Source organism: Antechinus flavipes, chromosome 5 (genome assembly GCF_016432865.1).
Source record: "Antechinus flavipes isolate AdamAnt ecotype Samford, QLD, Australia chromosome 5, AdamAnt_v2, whole genome shotgun sequence".
In the NCBI taxonomy this organism is placed as follows: domain Eukaryota; kingdom Metazoa; phylum Chordata; class Mammalia; order Dasyuromorphia; family Dasyuridae; genus Antechinus; species Antechinus flavipes.
The window spans coordinates 144379032-144395567 of NC_067402.1; the positions used below are offsets into that span (position 1 = coordinate 144379032).

Sequence of the window (16536 nt, forward strand, 5' to 3'; positions counted from 1 at the left end):
GGATTAGGGTAATTGGTATTTACATTTAATATGCTCTCTCTTATTTAAAGGAAGGTTTATATATATGTATGTCTGTGTGTGTGTGTGTGTGTGTGTGTGTATGTGTGTGTGTGTGTGTGTGTGTGTATACATATATTTTATAGTAAAATAGAAGTTCATTGAGGATAGGGATTGTTTTTCATTTTAATTTTTGTTTTATTAGTACCTAATAGAATATTTTCCACATAATAGTTCTTAATAAATGTTTATTGAACGTGACTAATAATGGAAATATATTTAATTTGATTGCACATGTATAACTTGTATCATATTGCTTGTCTTGGGGAGGGTGAAAAATTTTAACTCAAAATCTTACAAAAATAAATGTTGAAAAACTATCTTTACTTGTAATTAGAAAAAATAGAATACTATTAAGTGAAAAAATGTTTGTTTTTTTAATTTTCAAATTCTTCTTCCCCTTTTCCACTACATTTGATCACCAAATTATTTTGATTTTATTTTTTAACAAGCATTTTTTTAAGTACCAGGTATGCCAGACACTATCATCAGGTACTGAGAATTCAAAGAGAAAAATGAAACAATTCTAGCCATCAATTAGTTTACATTCTACTAAGCAAAAATCGTATATAAGAGCAAATCTAAAATATATTAAAATTCAGAATAAAGTGGGTTGGTAATAGGGAGGAGGATGAAGAATACTAATAACTCGAGGGGAAAAAGAACAAAGTTGTACAGGAGGTGGCAATTGAACTGAGCTTACCAGAAACTAAGGATTCTAAGAGATTAAGGTGAATAAGATCATTCTAGACGTGGAGAACAACCTGAATAGAATTTCAGAGATGGGAGATGAAATTTGGTGTTCATGGAACTGAATGTGGGCCACTTGAGCTGAAACATAAAGTATGAGATAGAGTCATAAGAAATCAGTCCATAAAGATTTGCTGAAGCAAGATTCTGAAGAATGTTAAATGATGAGTTGTAGATACTTTAGAGACATTTAGTTGGTTATGTAGAACTGGAACTTAGAGCAGAGATTTAAAAAAATCATGTAAATAAGGTTAACATCTGTTTGCAGATGTTAATTAAATACTTATAAGCTGATGAAATCACTGAGGCTGTAGAAAAAGAAGAAAAGAAGGTTTAGGTCTGAATCCTGAATAAAGTAATACAAAGCTACTATATCCCTAGCATGGCACCTGGTGCATAAGAAGTCCTTAATAACTGCTTGTTCATGGAACAATGGAGAATGAAATGTGACCAGACAAGTAGATAAACTAAGAGTAATGACTTGAAAACCCAAAGAGGATACTCACTAGTCAATCAATTAGTAAACAGTTATTAAATGTCTACTATGTACCACACATTATGCTAAGGGCCACAGACATACAAAAAAGAGGCAAAAGACTCTCTTCCTCACCGAGTTCACTAGTCTATTAGAAGAGACAACATACAAGTATTATAAAACATGATTGTATGTAAATGTACAAACATATAAAGCATATATGCACACATATGTAAATCATTTGAAATGGTTTAATGAATATTTGAACAAATTAATAAACTTAATTCGGTCTGAAATTGTTATTTTGATACTCAACATTTCCTTTTAAATAACCTAATTAATTATAATAAATGTTTTTGTTCTGATTTGCTAATCTTATTTTTATCTTTTTATGTGTATGTATATATTTCTATGTTTTCTTCTGTTATTCATAATTTCTGTGGTTTCTTCTATTCTTCATAATTATTTTGTGGTGTCATTTAAAAAATTATATTCATATACCAAAATTTGTTGAGCTATTCTCTATTGTTTAGACACTAAGGTAATTTTTCTGTTTCTCTTTGTTTCTTTGTAGATTTTTTTTTTGCTATAAATAAATTGATTTTGAATGTTTTTTGCACAAAAAAATTTTTTTTCCTTTTCTATATTTCTTTTAGTGTAAAAATATGAATGATTTTTCACCAAACTCAATAACAAAGTGATAGGGTGTCTATATTTCCCTGTTTTCTTGGCAACATGGAAACTTATCACCTTCATTTAAAAATCATTTTTACAAATTTATTGCATGTGAGGGAATAGGTTATAGTTGTCTTGATTTATAGTATTCTGATTAGTAGAGAATTTGATTTTCATTTCACATGCTGTGCTAGTAAGAGTACATATTTTGAAATTCAGAAATTGTGTCCTTTGACCATTGCTCTATTAGGGAGTACATACTACTGTTATTGGTATGTAATAAATTTTTCAAAGATTCTGAATGTTAGACTTTTATCTAATATATTTTCACAAATGTTTTCTTAAGCTTTTTTTTTTTTTTTTTTTTTTTTTTAGCTTTAAAGATACCTGTTTTATCAAAAACCTTTTTTTGTATAATCAAGGTCATCAACTTATAATATGAGTTCTTGTTCTTTAAAATAATGTAAAAGTTCTCTCTGGGAGAAAGCAGGTTTCTTGGGGAGGTTTTCTGGAGGCAGTCTTAGTATCAGTTAAGATTAAATAATCACCCAAATGCAGCCAGGTGAGATAAAAGTTCAGATCTTTTATTGTCTCCAATATAGCCCTGTTAGCTTAGAGGTCTGTCTCTCTGCTTGGTTCCAAGAGCTCCCTCCAAATGTCTCCAAAGCCAAAGGTATGTCCTTCAGTCCTCCAGCCAGCCAAGTGGAAAATGGAATGGATCTCTCTTGCCTTGGAGAGAAGGCTTCTGGCTCTCAATCTCCAATATAGCCCGGTTAGCTTTTCTTAGAGGCCTCTCTCTCTCCTTGGTTCTAAGAGCTCTTGTAGCTTTGTCCTTTGCTTCTGCCTCTGCTTTCTTCAGCCTCCAGAGCCAGCACCAAATTGAATCTGTCTTGCCTCCGAGACAGGGCTTCTCCTCAACTGAACTGATGCTTCCTTCTCAATCTTCAGCTGAACTCTGTCCGAGAGCCTCTGTCTGTTTCTTATATATGAGAGAGAGGAATTGTGGGATACGAGAGAGAGGGATTATGGGTTTTTGTTGGAATCTTTACAGACATCAACTCTAATGTGTCTAAGTCATTAGAGTTGATGTCTGTAAAGATTCCAACAAATGGGTATTTCTAAAATCAAGCTATCAATTTTGGGTGGAATAATTTTTTCATTTGATTGTTCAAAATGCATAATTGAGACATAATTATTCCATTTTTTTCCTAGATTTTTTGTATTTAGATCATTGATGTATTTAGTGTTTACATATGGATAATCTTACCACATATATCCAGTTTTCCCAGTATTGATAATTCATTTAGAGATTGCCTATAATGTTTATTTCTGATTTTTGCTTCCTTTTGCATTGACAGGAATATTTCCTGTATTTTGAATCCAATTTTCATGTTTTCTTAACTGCCCATGATTTGTTTTTGATAATAATAAATCCAATTGTATCATTGAGCAGCATTTGCATAGAGATAATACTTGAATACACGAGATCAAGTATTAGCATAGAGGGAGAAGAGAAGACCCAGGATAGGGGGCTCAATGGGATGTCCACAGTTGTCAGCTATGACCTGGATGATGATCCAGGAAATGAAACTGAGAAGCAGTAGTTAGATGGGTAACAGAGGAGAACTAGGAGAGAATTGTACCATGTAAACCTATCCAAGAGATCTGTAGCAAGAAAAGGGTGATTGAAAGGGCTGAAGAGGTCAAGAAAAGTGAAGATTGAGAAAGGTCTATTAAATTTGTCAATTATGCAATCATTAATAACTTTGGAGAGAGCTGTTTCAGTTGAATGATGAAGTATTAAATCAGACTCTGGAGAGTTAAGAAGAATGAGGAAGGAGGAATTAGAGGCTTTAATTGTAGACTGCCTTATCAAGTAGTTTAACCACAAAGGGAGGAGAGATGGGAGAACAGCTGACAAAGAGAGCTGGATCAAGTGAGTAATTTTTTGAGGGGACGGGACCACTGGGCTTGTTTACAGGTAGAATGGAAAAGCCCAGTATACAGGGAAAATTGAAAATAAATGAGAGATTGATGATGATAGAGGGTACAGTCAGTCTTTTCTGTTGGAAAAGATCTTGGTCAGGAAAAAAAAATATCACTTTTTCATCGTGGCAAAGGGAGAAATAGTGATGGGGAAGACATCTGGGTAATATGTGATGAGGAGGAGGTATGAAGAGGTAGTTCTCTACAAGTAGCCCCAATTATTAAAGTGAAATATAAAGTAAGGTTGTCAATTGAGATAAAGAAGAAAGAACCTATGGGAACTTGTAAGATAGATGAAACAGTTTGAAAAGGCTGCTTTGGTAAATGGTATAGCTGAGCTTGAAAAGCACTAGAATATAATTCAGAAGCTTGCTACATTCTGTTAGTTCCCTTTTCAGATTTTTTGAGAATTCTTAGTAAGAATATTTAGAAAAATAAGAATAATATAATTGCTCTTTTTATCTTGTTTGTATATATATCTTGTAGCTAAGTTGTCTTAAAATAATTTTTGAAGGAAAGGAAATAATGGTAACAAAAAAGCAGTTTTATACTGTTTAATGACAGTCACCTATAATGTTGAACTGTACACTCACTTGGAGGTACATTTAGCACAGGTAAAAATGGGACAAAAAAGTGATTGTCAGACAACCCTAATTTCTCTGTTTTCTTGTATGGTACCCAGATGATGATTTTTTTCATAGTAGGCACTTATTCAGTATGTATCAGATTCAATTGAATTGTTGCTTTTAGGGATAATGCATACTTTCAAATTTTTATTATAATAAGTTGCCTCCTGCTGCTGAGATGACATATGATGTCTGGGAAAGAGGTGAAAGAGGTAATGTTTGGTATGTTAGAAAAACTGAAAGGAAAAAAAAATGAGCAAATTGTTAAAGATGTGCTTTTAACTCTCCTTATTGGGCTTTTACAAAGCAAGCTGTGTCATCAGCAAATCTGTAGATCTTAGAGTGTAAAACTTCATTATTGCACTTTTCTTCTTAGCTCCAATGCAGTAGTTACTACTATAAAGATCAGAGCCATGTCTTTTATTTATTGAATTTCATCAAATGAAGAGCCAAGTGTACTGTTTCATTTTTCGAAAGGCCCAACACTTTCTGCTTAATGACTTTCCTAACTTTTAATTGTGATCTTAGTAGTAAGAACAATGGAAATACAAAGAAGATAAAAAAGGAAATACAGAATCATAGACTGAGGAAGAAGGGATCTCAGAGATCATATAATAATTCACTGTATCATTTTAGGTGGCTCAATGGTTGGAGAACCTAGAGTCAAGAAGCCCTTATTCAAATATGGCCTCTTACCTTTACTAGCTGGGTGACCCTGGGCAAGTAATTTGACCTCTGTTTGCCTTAATTCATTGGAGAAGGAAATGCAAATGATTCCAATATTTTTGCCATGAAAATCCCATGGACAATATTGGCATGCTATGGTATAAGAGATCATGAAGTCTTAGACATGACCAAATAACTGAACAACAACAACAGTCATTTTAGAGAAATTGTAACTTGCCCAAAATCTCAAATGGTTGTTAATAATCAAATCAAATCTGGAACTTAGTTTTTACCTTAGTACTATTTCTGTTCTATTCTATTCTTTATATCTATTCATATCTATATCTATATTCTATTCATCCTATGCCATTCCTTTTTTTTTTTTTTTTTTTTAAACTATCTAAATGATTAACTTGAGGCATTCTCTTCCTCAACCTCAGGTCATCTAGTTTTTGCATAATCTTATATCATTTTTCTCATTGTCCCTTCTTTCTTTCGTGAGACAAATCATACCACTGGAGGAAAGTATAGTTTAGATAAGGAACAGTAACTTTCTAATTTTCTCTTTCATCAAGTTATAGTTTCCCACTTAATCTTCTCCTTTCATGGCCTCCAAGTCCAATTCTATAAATGGATAAAGGGAGGGCAGTACTTAAATGTAGTATTTGTAATTTACTTCTCCCCTCCCAAGTCTAGCAAGAGACTGTATATTGATGTATATTGACTGTATATTGATGGGCCTAGGACCTAGCCAGCAGGTACATGTCTAGCTAAATTTATCATCACCATGTGGACTGTAGTTATTTTTTTTTTTTAATAGAACAGCTTCCAGAGAGTATATATCTGGTTTTAGAGAGACTGCAATGTGTGGCAAATATTCCACTCATTGTCAATATTCCACTCATCTGAGGAATATATGTATCTTTTTGTGTGTGTAGGAAGTGAATTCCATTTCTCATGATTCTTTTTATTTAAAATAACTGTCCTTCATGCCACATATTAATTGCTTTCTTTTCTCTTAATTTTTTTTTTTTTACTGTTAATCAGGTTCTGCAGGGTTTAGATTATCTACACAGCAAGTGCAAGATTATCCATACTGATATCAAGCCAGAAAACATTTTGATGTGTGTAGATGATACATATGTACGTAGGATGGCGGCAGAGGCCACAGAGTGGCAGAAAGCAGGTGCTCCTCCTCCTTCTGGCTCAGCAGGTGATGGACCTGATTGAAACTAGTTAAAATAAAGTCACTATTACCTCTGACTTTCAGTTATGTGCAGGTAACAGAGAAAAATTTTGTATTTCATCCACTATTATGCTGCAGAGAGGCAGTATGTTTAGTGAATAGAACTCTGTTATAGTCAGATTCAAATCCTGCCTCAAATTCTGACTATTTCTGTGACTATGCAAGTCATATAACTGATCTGCCTCAGCTTCTTTTATCTGTAAAACAAGGGCTTTGAACTAGTTGTCTCTTAAGATCTCTTTCAACTATGATTATATTATCTGTCATTGTTTTAAGATTTTCTGAGTGACAATTTAGACTCATTTGTAGACATATGAAATGAGCCTCATACAGCTTGGTTACACTGTTGTTCTCTAAGACATTTTGGGATTTATAATAACTCCTTCATACCTTCATTTTAATAGGGTATCATTTAGGCTATGAAGCTATAATTTTATTCAATCTTTGTGGGTTACAGAAGAATCTGTTTAGTCCCTACATATATATTTCAGGGCATCTAAGTAGCACAGATCAGGAAGACTCATTTTCTGGACTCCAAATCTGGCCTACTGTCTGTGGGACCCTAGGCAAAATCATTTAACCCTATTTGTTTTAGTTTTCCCATTTACAAAATGAGCTGGAAAAGAAAATGGCAAACCACTTCATTGTCTTTCCCAAGAAAACTCCAAATGGGGTCAAAAAGAGTTGGACACGACTGAAATGATTGAGTAACATCAATTTAATTTATTTCATTTTAACAAAAACATGCTCAGAATATTTTAAAACATTTTGAGTGTTCTAGATATAGACAGTTTCACTACTAAAAGTAAATTTGTGTATTTAGGGGAATTGTTTTATTATGTCATTGATCGTTGCTTTAGGAATAGTTAAGTCAGGTAGTTAAACCTTTATATGAATATTGTACTGAATATTGCAAGTGGATTTTATTGTTCATATCTTATCATAATCACTTTCTTTAGACTCCCCTATGAATGAGATTGTTGTTATATTTAAGAGCCTAGTACATAAGGAGCTATTGAACTATGTTTTCTTATTCAAACAACATTTGTAACACAAATTATATATATAGCCTTCTATAAATATTAATTATTTTATTTCATTTTATTTTAGTGAGTACTGCTCCACAACAAAAGCCTGTAAGTATTTGAACAATATTATTAAGCTAACCTTCATTTCAAATGAGATTATTGCTGGGTTTTTTTTTTTCCTAATATTGAAGTTTTAAGTAATTCCTATTAGACCTTTTCTTTTCTTCTGCCTCTTAACACCTTTCAAGGTTTTCCTTTTTTGGGAGTATCATTTACTAGTTTAACATCTCTTGTCTAGTTAATTAAATATTATTCTTGTTTTGAGAATCCCATCCTTATTCTTACCCTGTGCTTCTTAGCACTCTTGTTCCTGATGTGGTCTTGCTTACCCAAAGCTGATTTTCTCTCAGTTGGGTGCTTTCAGATTTCATATTCTTGTGTCAAGATTAAATAATTTTATCATATTCTCCAGTACTGAGTAGCAAAATTGTTACCTTGTTTGGAGTTTAAAATAGAAATGTTTTTCTTGAAATGTTTTAGATTTGGTTCCCAAGTCCCATTTTTGTTTGCTTGTTTTGAAGCAGTTAATCTTTATACTACTACTTTTTTATTGCGGCTGCTCTCGTTATGCACTTTCCATAAACCAAGGAGCCTTGTTTTTAAAGGCACTGATCTGTTTATTACCTATTCCAGTCTAAGTGTCCTTAAGTTTGCTCAGCGTATAAGTAAGAACTAAGCCTGTCTTTGGAGATGTGAACCTGACTGAATTTTTTAGGATTAGTAACAAAATATTTTTAGTTAATAGGTCAGATAGAATTGTTCAAATGACTCTGTTAACAAAATAGATCAGAAAGCTGAGAATGAAGCAGTGTATTCACTATCTTTCAGATTAGAAGTCAAAATACAAGGAAAATCATACTAATTAAAATCCTTCAAATGCAGATAATGCTAGAAAAGTTTCTTTCTACAATTAGTGCTTGAGTGAAGCATTTTCTTTCTAGGAAAGGAAAGCTCCTTGCTGAAGTTGATGCTTTTGAAATTGATGCTTAAAGTGGATGAAGTTTTGCTTTACAGCAAAAATATCTTTTTCAAAACTAATAAAAGTGACTTTTAACTTTTCTCTTTTTTAAAATCCAGTAGAGTCCTATTTTTAATTTCTATAAGTTCATCTCTTCATTATTATTAGTAGCAACACTAAGTGAGGCATCCAAACACTACCAGAAAATGGCACTTTGTATTGATACAAGTGAATTAATTTAGCAAACAGGTTCCATGAAAGTAATCATAAAGCTATCAGGGATGTAGTTAGCTAATTTTGTATGGAAGGTTCAACAAATAAAACTTGTTTAAGGCCTAGAATTCTCAAGCATAGTGAAGATGTTGTAGGGACAAAACATAGTCAATTCAGGTCTTTTCTCTGTTAAAACAGCATTCCTCCAAGTGGCACACATAAAACATGATTTTAGTCAACTAATTGTCCCTTGTCTGACTTTTCAAAATTTTAAGTGAGTGAAGGTTTATATAGAAACAAAGTTTCTTTTGTTTTTGCTATGCTGCTAGCCGTTGCTATAAGTTGCTTTAAAAGAATAGTAAACTGACCTGTGGTGTTTTCTTAAAATGTTGTAGATAGGAAAAATATCTAAAAACAAAAAGAAAAAACTGAAAAAAAAACAGAAAAGGCAGGCAGAGCTGTTGGAAAAACGCCTTCAGGAAATAGAAGAACTAGAGCGAGAAGCTGAAAGGAAAAAAATAGAAGAAAACATCTCTTCAACTATACCCACGAATGATCAGGAAGATGAATACCACCCAGAAGTCAAACTAAAAACAGCAGGATTAAAGGAGGCAGCTGATGAAGAACCTGCAAATGACGATGGTTAGTGAAACCTGTGTGTCCTGCCTTACTAAAAATAAATAAAAATTTACGATGGAGAAATGGTTTGTAGTCAGTGATCTATCAGTTCTTTATGTTTAATAATTATGTATCTGTAATGTATCCAAAATTAATCGACTAGTTTCCACTTGAATATTGTATTTGTTCTCATGGTAATTTGTAAGTAACTTTTTACTTAATCCTCAATTTGAGCAGTTGAGGAAATAAGATAGTGATACAACTACAAAATATGTTGGCTCAGATTCTGGTGGTCAGTGCTCAAGACAAGAAATTCCAGAAGAGTTTGGTACTTTGTTTTCCTTCTATGCCAGTGATAACTTTTTATCCTTTTTTTTTTTTTTTACTTAAAAATGTTTTTACTAACCTTTTTGGAAGAATGAAGTATGCTGGAATGAAAAGGGCAAGGAAAACAAGAATATAACAGACATGAATATTTAAGGCTCTTAAAAAAAAATCCTTCTAGGTCTTTGTTACCTGATATTTCACATAAATATATGTATAGTTTTAAAGTCATTTACATTTTTATTGAAGAGTTAAATGTCTTTTTATAAAAAAAAATGAATTAAGTCATTCTTAACACATTAACTTTTTAAGGTGAAACTGAAGATCAAGAGGAGAAAGAAGACACTGAAAAAGAAAACACAGAAAAAGATGATGATGATGTTGAACAGGAACTTGCCAACACAGATCCTACATGGATAGAATCCCCCAAAACAAATGGCCATATTGAAAATGGCCCGTTCTTGTTGGAACAACAAATAGAAGATGAAGAAGATGATGAAGAAGAGTGCCCAAATCCAGAGGAATATAATCTTGATGAGCCGAATGCAGAAAGTGATTATACATATAGTAGCTCCTATGAACAATTTAATGGTGATTTGCCAAATGGACGGCATAAAATTCCTGAGTCACAGTTTTCAGAGTTTACAGCTTCAATGTTCTCTGGGGCTTTAGAGTCTGTGGCTTGTGGCTCTGCAGTTTCAGATGGATCAGCTCTAACTGAGCAAGAAGAAAACAGTCCATCTCATGACAGGAGCAGAACAGTTTCAGCATCCAGTACTGGGGATTTGCCAAAAAGTAAGTGCTTCTCCCCTCAACTAGCTGTTTTTTTTTGTTTTTTGTTTGTTTTTTTTTTTTGCCTCAAAAAAGCCAGAATAGAACTTTTAAAAGGATAAGATGTGGAGAAAAGGCATGTGTACACATTAGTACTTTTCATTTGTGGGAGCACATACCTTGAATTTTTGTGGACAAATGAAATGTCACTGTTCCTGGACTTTCTCTTCTTATTGTAAATCTTTTTCAGAACTTTTGAAATCTTGAGTATATGTCTGACATTAGTCTTATAACTTTTAATGCTTATAGAGGCAGCATGATAAACCAGTTTAGTAAAACTAGGTCCATTCCTGCTTCCCTCCCCCCTCCTCCCACATTAACCATGTGATGCTGGTGAATACACTTCTCAGTATTTTAGGCAACAGAAGGTATCAGTCTGCATTGATTATGGGAGTTTCCTTATCTGGGAATTTCCTGTATCAGTGAAATCAGATCTATTTCATCTTAAACTTTTTAACTAATAAGAATTATAGGTTTTAGTTTTTTTGTTCTTCTGTATCAAATTAGTGCCACAACATCTATAAAAAGAATTTTAAAGATTCCCAATGTCCAGGAACCCATGTTCTTCAGCTTTCTTAGAATTGTTTCATTTTGATTCTTATTGCATTTCCTAATACTGGTAGTATCTATTCAGAAAGACAATTAATTCCAGTAATAATTATATCTTTTTGAGAAGCATTGTTGTACAAACCTGCAATCCCTGCTACTAGAAAATATGAGCTTGGTGGATTACTTGAATTTGAGAGTTCCTAACTGCAGTGAGCTAAGCCAATAAAATCTTCGAACTAAGGCCTGCAACATGTTGAGCCCACTAGAGTGGGGAACCACCAAGCTGCCTAAGGAGGGGCAAACTAGCACAGGTTGGAAACACAGCAGGCTAAATCCTCCATGCCAATCAGTAGTGGGACTGGTCCACAAAAGTTTTTGCTTTACATCTAACTCCTGGGCAAGATAGGAAGAGGTAATTAAATGGGGAGAGTATAGATAAACTTTTTATTCTCCTTGTTTTGGTTATTATGCCTTTCTTAATATTGTCAAAATCATAGTTTTTAAAAAATCTTCTATATCATATTGTTGACCCATTAAGATTGTGTCCTATTAAAAACTCCTTGTGAATGTTGGTTTTCTTTTAAATGTTCTATTGATTCTTTCTTCCATTTTTTAAAATGTGACTGTCTCTTCCCATTGTACCACCCTTTCCCTCCCATCCTAATTCCACCAATAGAACTCTTTCTTGTAACAAATACATAAACTTATATACAATCAATACATTGGAAAAATTTAAAATGTATGGCTCATTCTGCCTCAGGTCTATCAGTCTAGCTGAGAGGCCAGAAGCATACTTTGCTGTTAGTCTTCAGAAGACATTATTTGTTCAGTTCACTGAAGTCAGTGAGTTTGTTTTCCTTTATATTATTATGGTCATTGTATAAATTGTTCTCTTGGGTCTGTTTATTTGGCTCTGTATCACAGGTCATTGGATCATAGATTTAGAGCTTGAAAAGACCTTAGAAGCTAATTAATCCAACCCTCTCATTTACTAGAAAAGGCAGCTTTAAACTTGAGAGATTCTGCGAATTGCCTAGATTTGCACAGGCAGTTATTGTCAGAAATGGGATCTAAATTCAGTCCAGCTCTTTATCTGTCTAAACTTCTCTGAATTCTAAATATTCCCTGTTATTTTTATATTCATAAGTCACGGTTTGTTCAGCTCTTCCCCAATTTATAGGCAATTTGTTTCCAGTTTTTTCACTATCACAAAAATGCTGCTCTCTATTTTTTTGTATATAAAAGAGCTTAAATCCTTGAAAATATTACAAAATTGGCTTATCTCCTATAGTGGCATTTTATTTTTTTACTTCTATACATTTGAAAAGGCTGTTAACTCAAATCTGAATTATACTCCATCTTCATTTTTGCCTCTTAGTTGTTTTCAAACTTTTCTTTGGAAGCTTTAAGCTTTTCTTAATTTCCATAGTTAATAATGCTGTTCTTCTCAAATGATCTTTTCTTTACTTATTTGTGCGCATGTTTCATATTAGTTATCCCTGTCCTCTTAGTAAAATGATCTTCTGGAGGGAGGAGGCCAATAAAAATATTTTGTTTCAGTATCTCCACAATGCCTTGCATACAGCAGGTGCTTAATAAATATTTGAACATGAGTTTTTGAATTGAATTGAATTAATAAATATTGAATTGTTTATCAATAAATTTTCTGTATATCCCATTGGCCAAGTTCCCGTTTCTGTCATCATTGGAATTATTTCTTTTTGTGCCTTCCATTTTTCATTCTTGAGAGTTCCCATATTTCTTAGGCCAAACTTCCTATTTAAACTTTTAGGAGAGATGGTATGAAGTAGTAAATTGATTGTTGGATTTGGAATCAAGATCTGGATTTGAATCTTAACTCATCTCAATGATTGTGTAAGTCTTAGTCAAGTTATATCTCTGGGCCTCAGTTTCTACATTTGTAAGATTAGAAATATTTTATGCTACCTTTCAACTTTAAAGCTATGATCCATGTATCTTATAACTTTTGAGAGATTTTATATTTCTAAGTTTTGTAATAGTAATTCCTGTCCAGTGTGGCTTTGCTCCTTTCACAGGAAGCCCTAAAGATAATATAATAACTTTTGTGTAGACTGTTGGTTTTATTCCTTGAAGGTCCTGAAATTTACCACTCTCTTAGGAAAGCACAGTTATAGTCCAAGGAGGACATAAGAACAAGATATCCTCACACTTATAAAAAGCATACAGGGGAGCAAAATAGAAAAGGAAGTATTCAGACAGAGACAAGATGATTAATCGTGATATCTGCCCTCCAACCACAAGGAAGAGGTTTGTGCTAGTAGTAATCAATCAACTTTGACCTCCCTGCTGGAATTTTCTAGATTTGATAAACTTGTTGACTATGTTGAAGAGAGGATATTTGTGAGTGTATGAATTGGACTAAACTGTGTGATTTCTTGTTAATAATTCAGGTTTATTTCATCAGTAGATAAACATTTAAGGCAAATAAAAAACTTGTGATTTCTTTAAAGAATTTCTTCACTAACAATTTGTCATAACTTTGTAGTGATTTAATTTTGATATAACTTCAAAATTCCACAGGGTTTTTCAGGAGATTTTATGGTAAATCAAGGTATACATACTGGAGGAAGATCAATTAACATAGATTATCCAATAGGACAGCTTTTTCATGATAGGCCAAACTTGTTTCAAGTTCCCTAGGACATTTTTGTGAATAAAAGACCTGTAAGACAACATTGATACTTTAAAGGAAAAATATCAATCACATTTTATATGAAATGTATATTAATTAAAAACATTTTTGCAAAACATTTTAGGGATATTAAATAGGCTTCATTTCCTCTATTTTGTTCAAAAATGCCAATCCCTCTCCTCTCTCCAATATCTAGTGTTATTTTAAAATATTACCACATAATTTTAACTAGCATTTATATACTACTTCAACATATTTTAAGCTCAAAAGTAGTATGTGGACAAATTAACTTTGAGGAAATGCTATAAGGAAACTAGAAGTGAAAATGAAAGTTACATAAAAGAAAAGTATTAAAAACCCAGTCAAATCTCTTTATCTCTCCGAAAGATTTTTTTCCTTCTCTCTTTTGTTTTCCTTCTTTGATTTGAAAAGAACTGGTTCAATAGGTGTTTTTGTTTTAATGGCTTGCTTTTTACAGAATTAAGATTATTGTTCTCAAAGAAAACAAGAAAGTGACTATCAATGAATATTTTCACAGTGGAAAGTAAAATATGGATGCAAGAGAAATGATTTCCTTTATGTAGTCAGCTTTTTCCTGAATGTACTTCAGGTACATAGGTTTTCAGTATTGAATGAGCAACTACCATTTTGAATAAAGAATTGAGCAATTGGACAAAATGATATTTTTATATAATTTCCTGGATTTATGTGGGGTTGAATTTATCAAAATCTATTATATTGTATTGTTTAGAAAGAATTTTGCATTGAGATAATTTTCACTTTATTAGTCTTTTTGAACTGATAAGTTATCAGCAATATAATCATTTTGATAATTTGTTTAATGATTACAAGTAGACTAATATAATCAAATTATGAAAGTGCTGTCACTATATGTTTTCTCAGAATTTACTTGTATTATATACAGTTAACAAAAAGATTATAAGATTTGTAATTGTAGGATCCTTAGTTCAAATCCCAGGTCTTCTGCTTTTAAAAACCTATGTGATTTTGGGCAAGTCACATCACCCCTGTCGGTCTCAATTTCCTCATTTGTAAATTGAGGAGGATGCACAAAATAATTTCTATGGTTCTAGATCTAGGATCATGACAATTATTTCACAAAGTGTAATAATTGAATATCCTCCTAACTGTCCAGCTAATGTCACGATCTTCTGTGATAACAAGGAAATCAGATTAAGAATCATCAGATATGAGTGTTTGGCTGAATTGGAATCTGCCCTGTTGAAGAGGATTCCCATATTAATAAGGTCATGAATACACTGAAGTATATGAAAAATAAATGAAATTTCCAGGTTATTGAGGAAGAGAGGAGGAAAAAAGACAAAAACCCAAGCACATGCTAAAGTCAGTAGCTTTAATTTCTTCATGAGATGATTTCACTGGAATTCTTCAGGAATTGCAGAATTCACTACTTTTTTTCATTTGCTTTCTCTGATCCCTCTTTGTTGAAGGAGCTTATTGTTGGATCACATCAATCGGTGGGAACCTCTTTCTGCAGTTTAAGTTATTTTAACCTGGCAAGAATATAACTTGGCAAGAACATAACCATATGAGCCTGAGTCTTCAGGGAGATTTGTATCCTATTTTTTAGACTGTAACCCACCATTCAGTACCAATCATATATTTCTGATTGGATTTGAACTCTGGTTTTGCTGCTTACCACCTGTTTGGCTTGTGGCAATCAGTCCATTAATTCGTCTTTTAATCTCTTTGGACTTCAGTTTCTTCATTTATAAAACCAGGAGGTTGAGCTATATGGTCTATGAGATCTATGATTCATGGATATAAACATGTATCAATAACTATCACATTCCAACTTCTGATCATGGCTGCAACTCAAGAATCACATGCTATCAAGAAAACGATTCTGCTAATAAAAATAAATGTTTGAATGTATAGTTCACATACATTTGCTTATTAATTAAACAAATATTTTATTCATCTATTGTTTGTAGAGCATCATACTTAATATTTGGAAAAGATGGAACATTTAAATAGACATGGTTCCTGCCTAAGGAACTTATAAGGAGTAAGAAATAATACACAAACCCACATAACTGTAATACCCAGCAATAGAGAGTTACAAAAACAAAGTGCTTTGTAAGATGATAAGTAAAAGTGTTTTCCAGTTTGTGGCAGTGGAAAATCCGAAAAAATTTTATATAAGAGGTCTCATTTGAATTGCCCATTGAAGAATGGCTTAGCCACCCAACAAGATGAGAGGGGAAATGAGAAAATGGTTTATGCATAAAGAACAACATTAACAAAGACAGAGTAGTAGGAGGGCATAAAATAAAATAGGTTTGGAATATAGAGAATAGACCAGTTTAAGTGGATTACAGAATATGACTCAGATATGAGGTAAGTTTGTAAAAATTCTGTGAGAGATTATAATTATATGTTCAATGCTAGGCAAAAAGAGTTTGAAATTTCTTCAGGATGTTGTAGGGAGCTGTTGGAGATTTTGGGGCAAAGATATGATGTATCATATCATATTTAATATATGACTCTGAAGCACTTAGTATCTTATAGATTTTTCTCTTTCTGAAGCCACAGAGATCACCTTTCCTTCATTGCTAGCTTTTGATTTGACTCTGATACTTGAGACACTCTTCTTTCATTCCCTTCTCCTCTTTTACCCTGTCCACATTGTAATGTCTTAACAAAAAAGTTTTGATTTGCTTGTAGGCAAGGTAATGCTAGATTTTGTCCATAATGCTTCATTATCTGTCTGTTCATTGTTATCTTTACCAGATTTCCATCTTCATTGCTATCGTCT

General features: G+C 32.8%; 1 protein-coding gene across 12 annotated transcripts in view; it reads left to right on the top strand.

Moving 5' to 3' along the window:
• Positions 1 to 16536, top strand: part of SRPK2 (SRSF protein kinase 2) — a 272571-nt gene that overhangs the window by 211289 nt on the left and 44746 nt on the right. For all 12 annotated transcript variants that reach the window (XM_051961714.1, XM_051961707.1, XM_051961713.1 and 9 more), the window contains 4 exons: positions 6283 to 6448; positions 7592 to 7617; positions 9136 to 9382; positions 9995 to 10477. In XM_051961714.1, coding sequence (XP_051817674.1) covers positions 6283 to 6448; positions 7592 to 7617; positions 9136 to 9382; positions 9995 to 10477 — 922 coding nt within the window. The remainder of the gene's footprint in view (positions 1 to 6282; positions 6449 to 7591; positions 7618 to 9135; positions 9383 to 9994; positions 10478 to 16536) is intronic.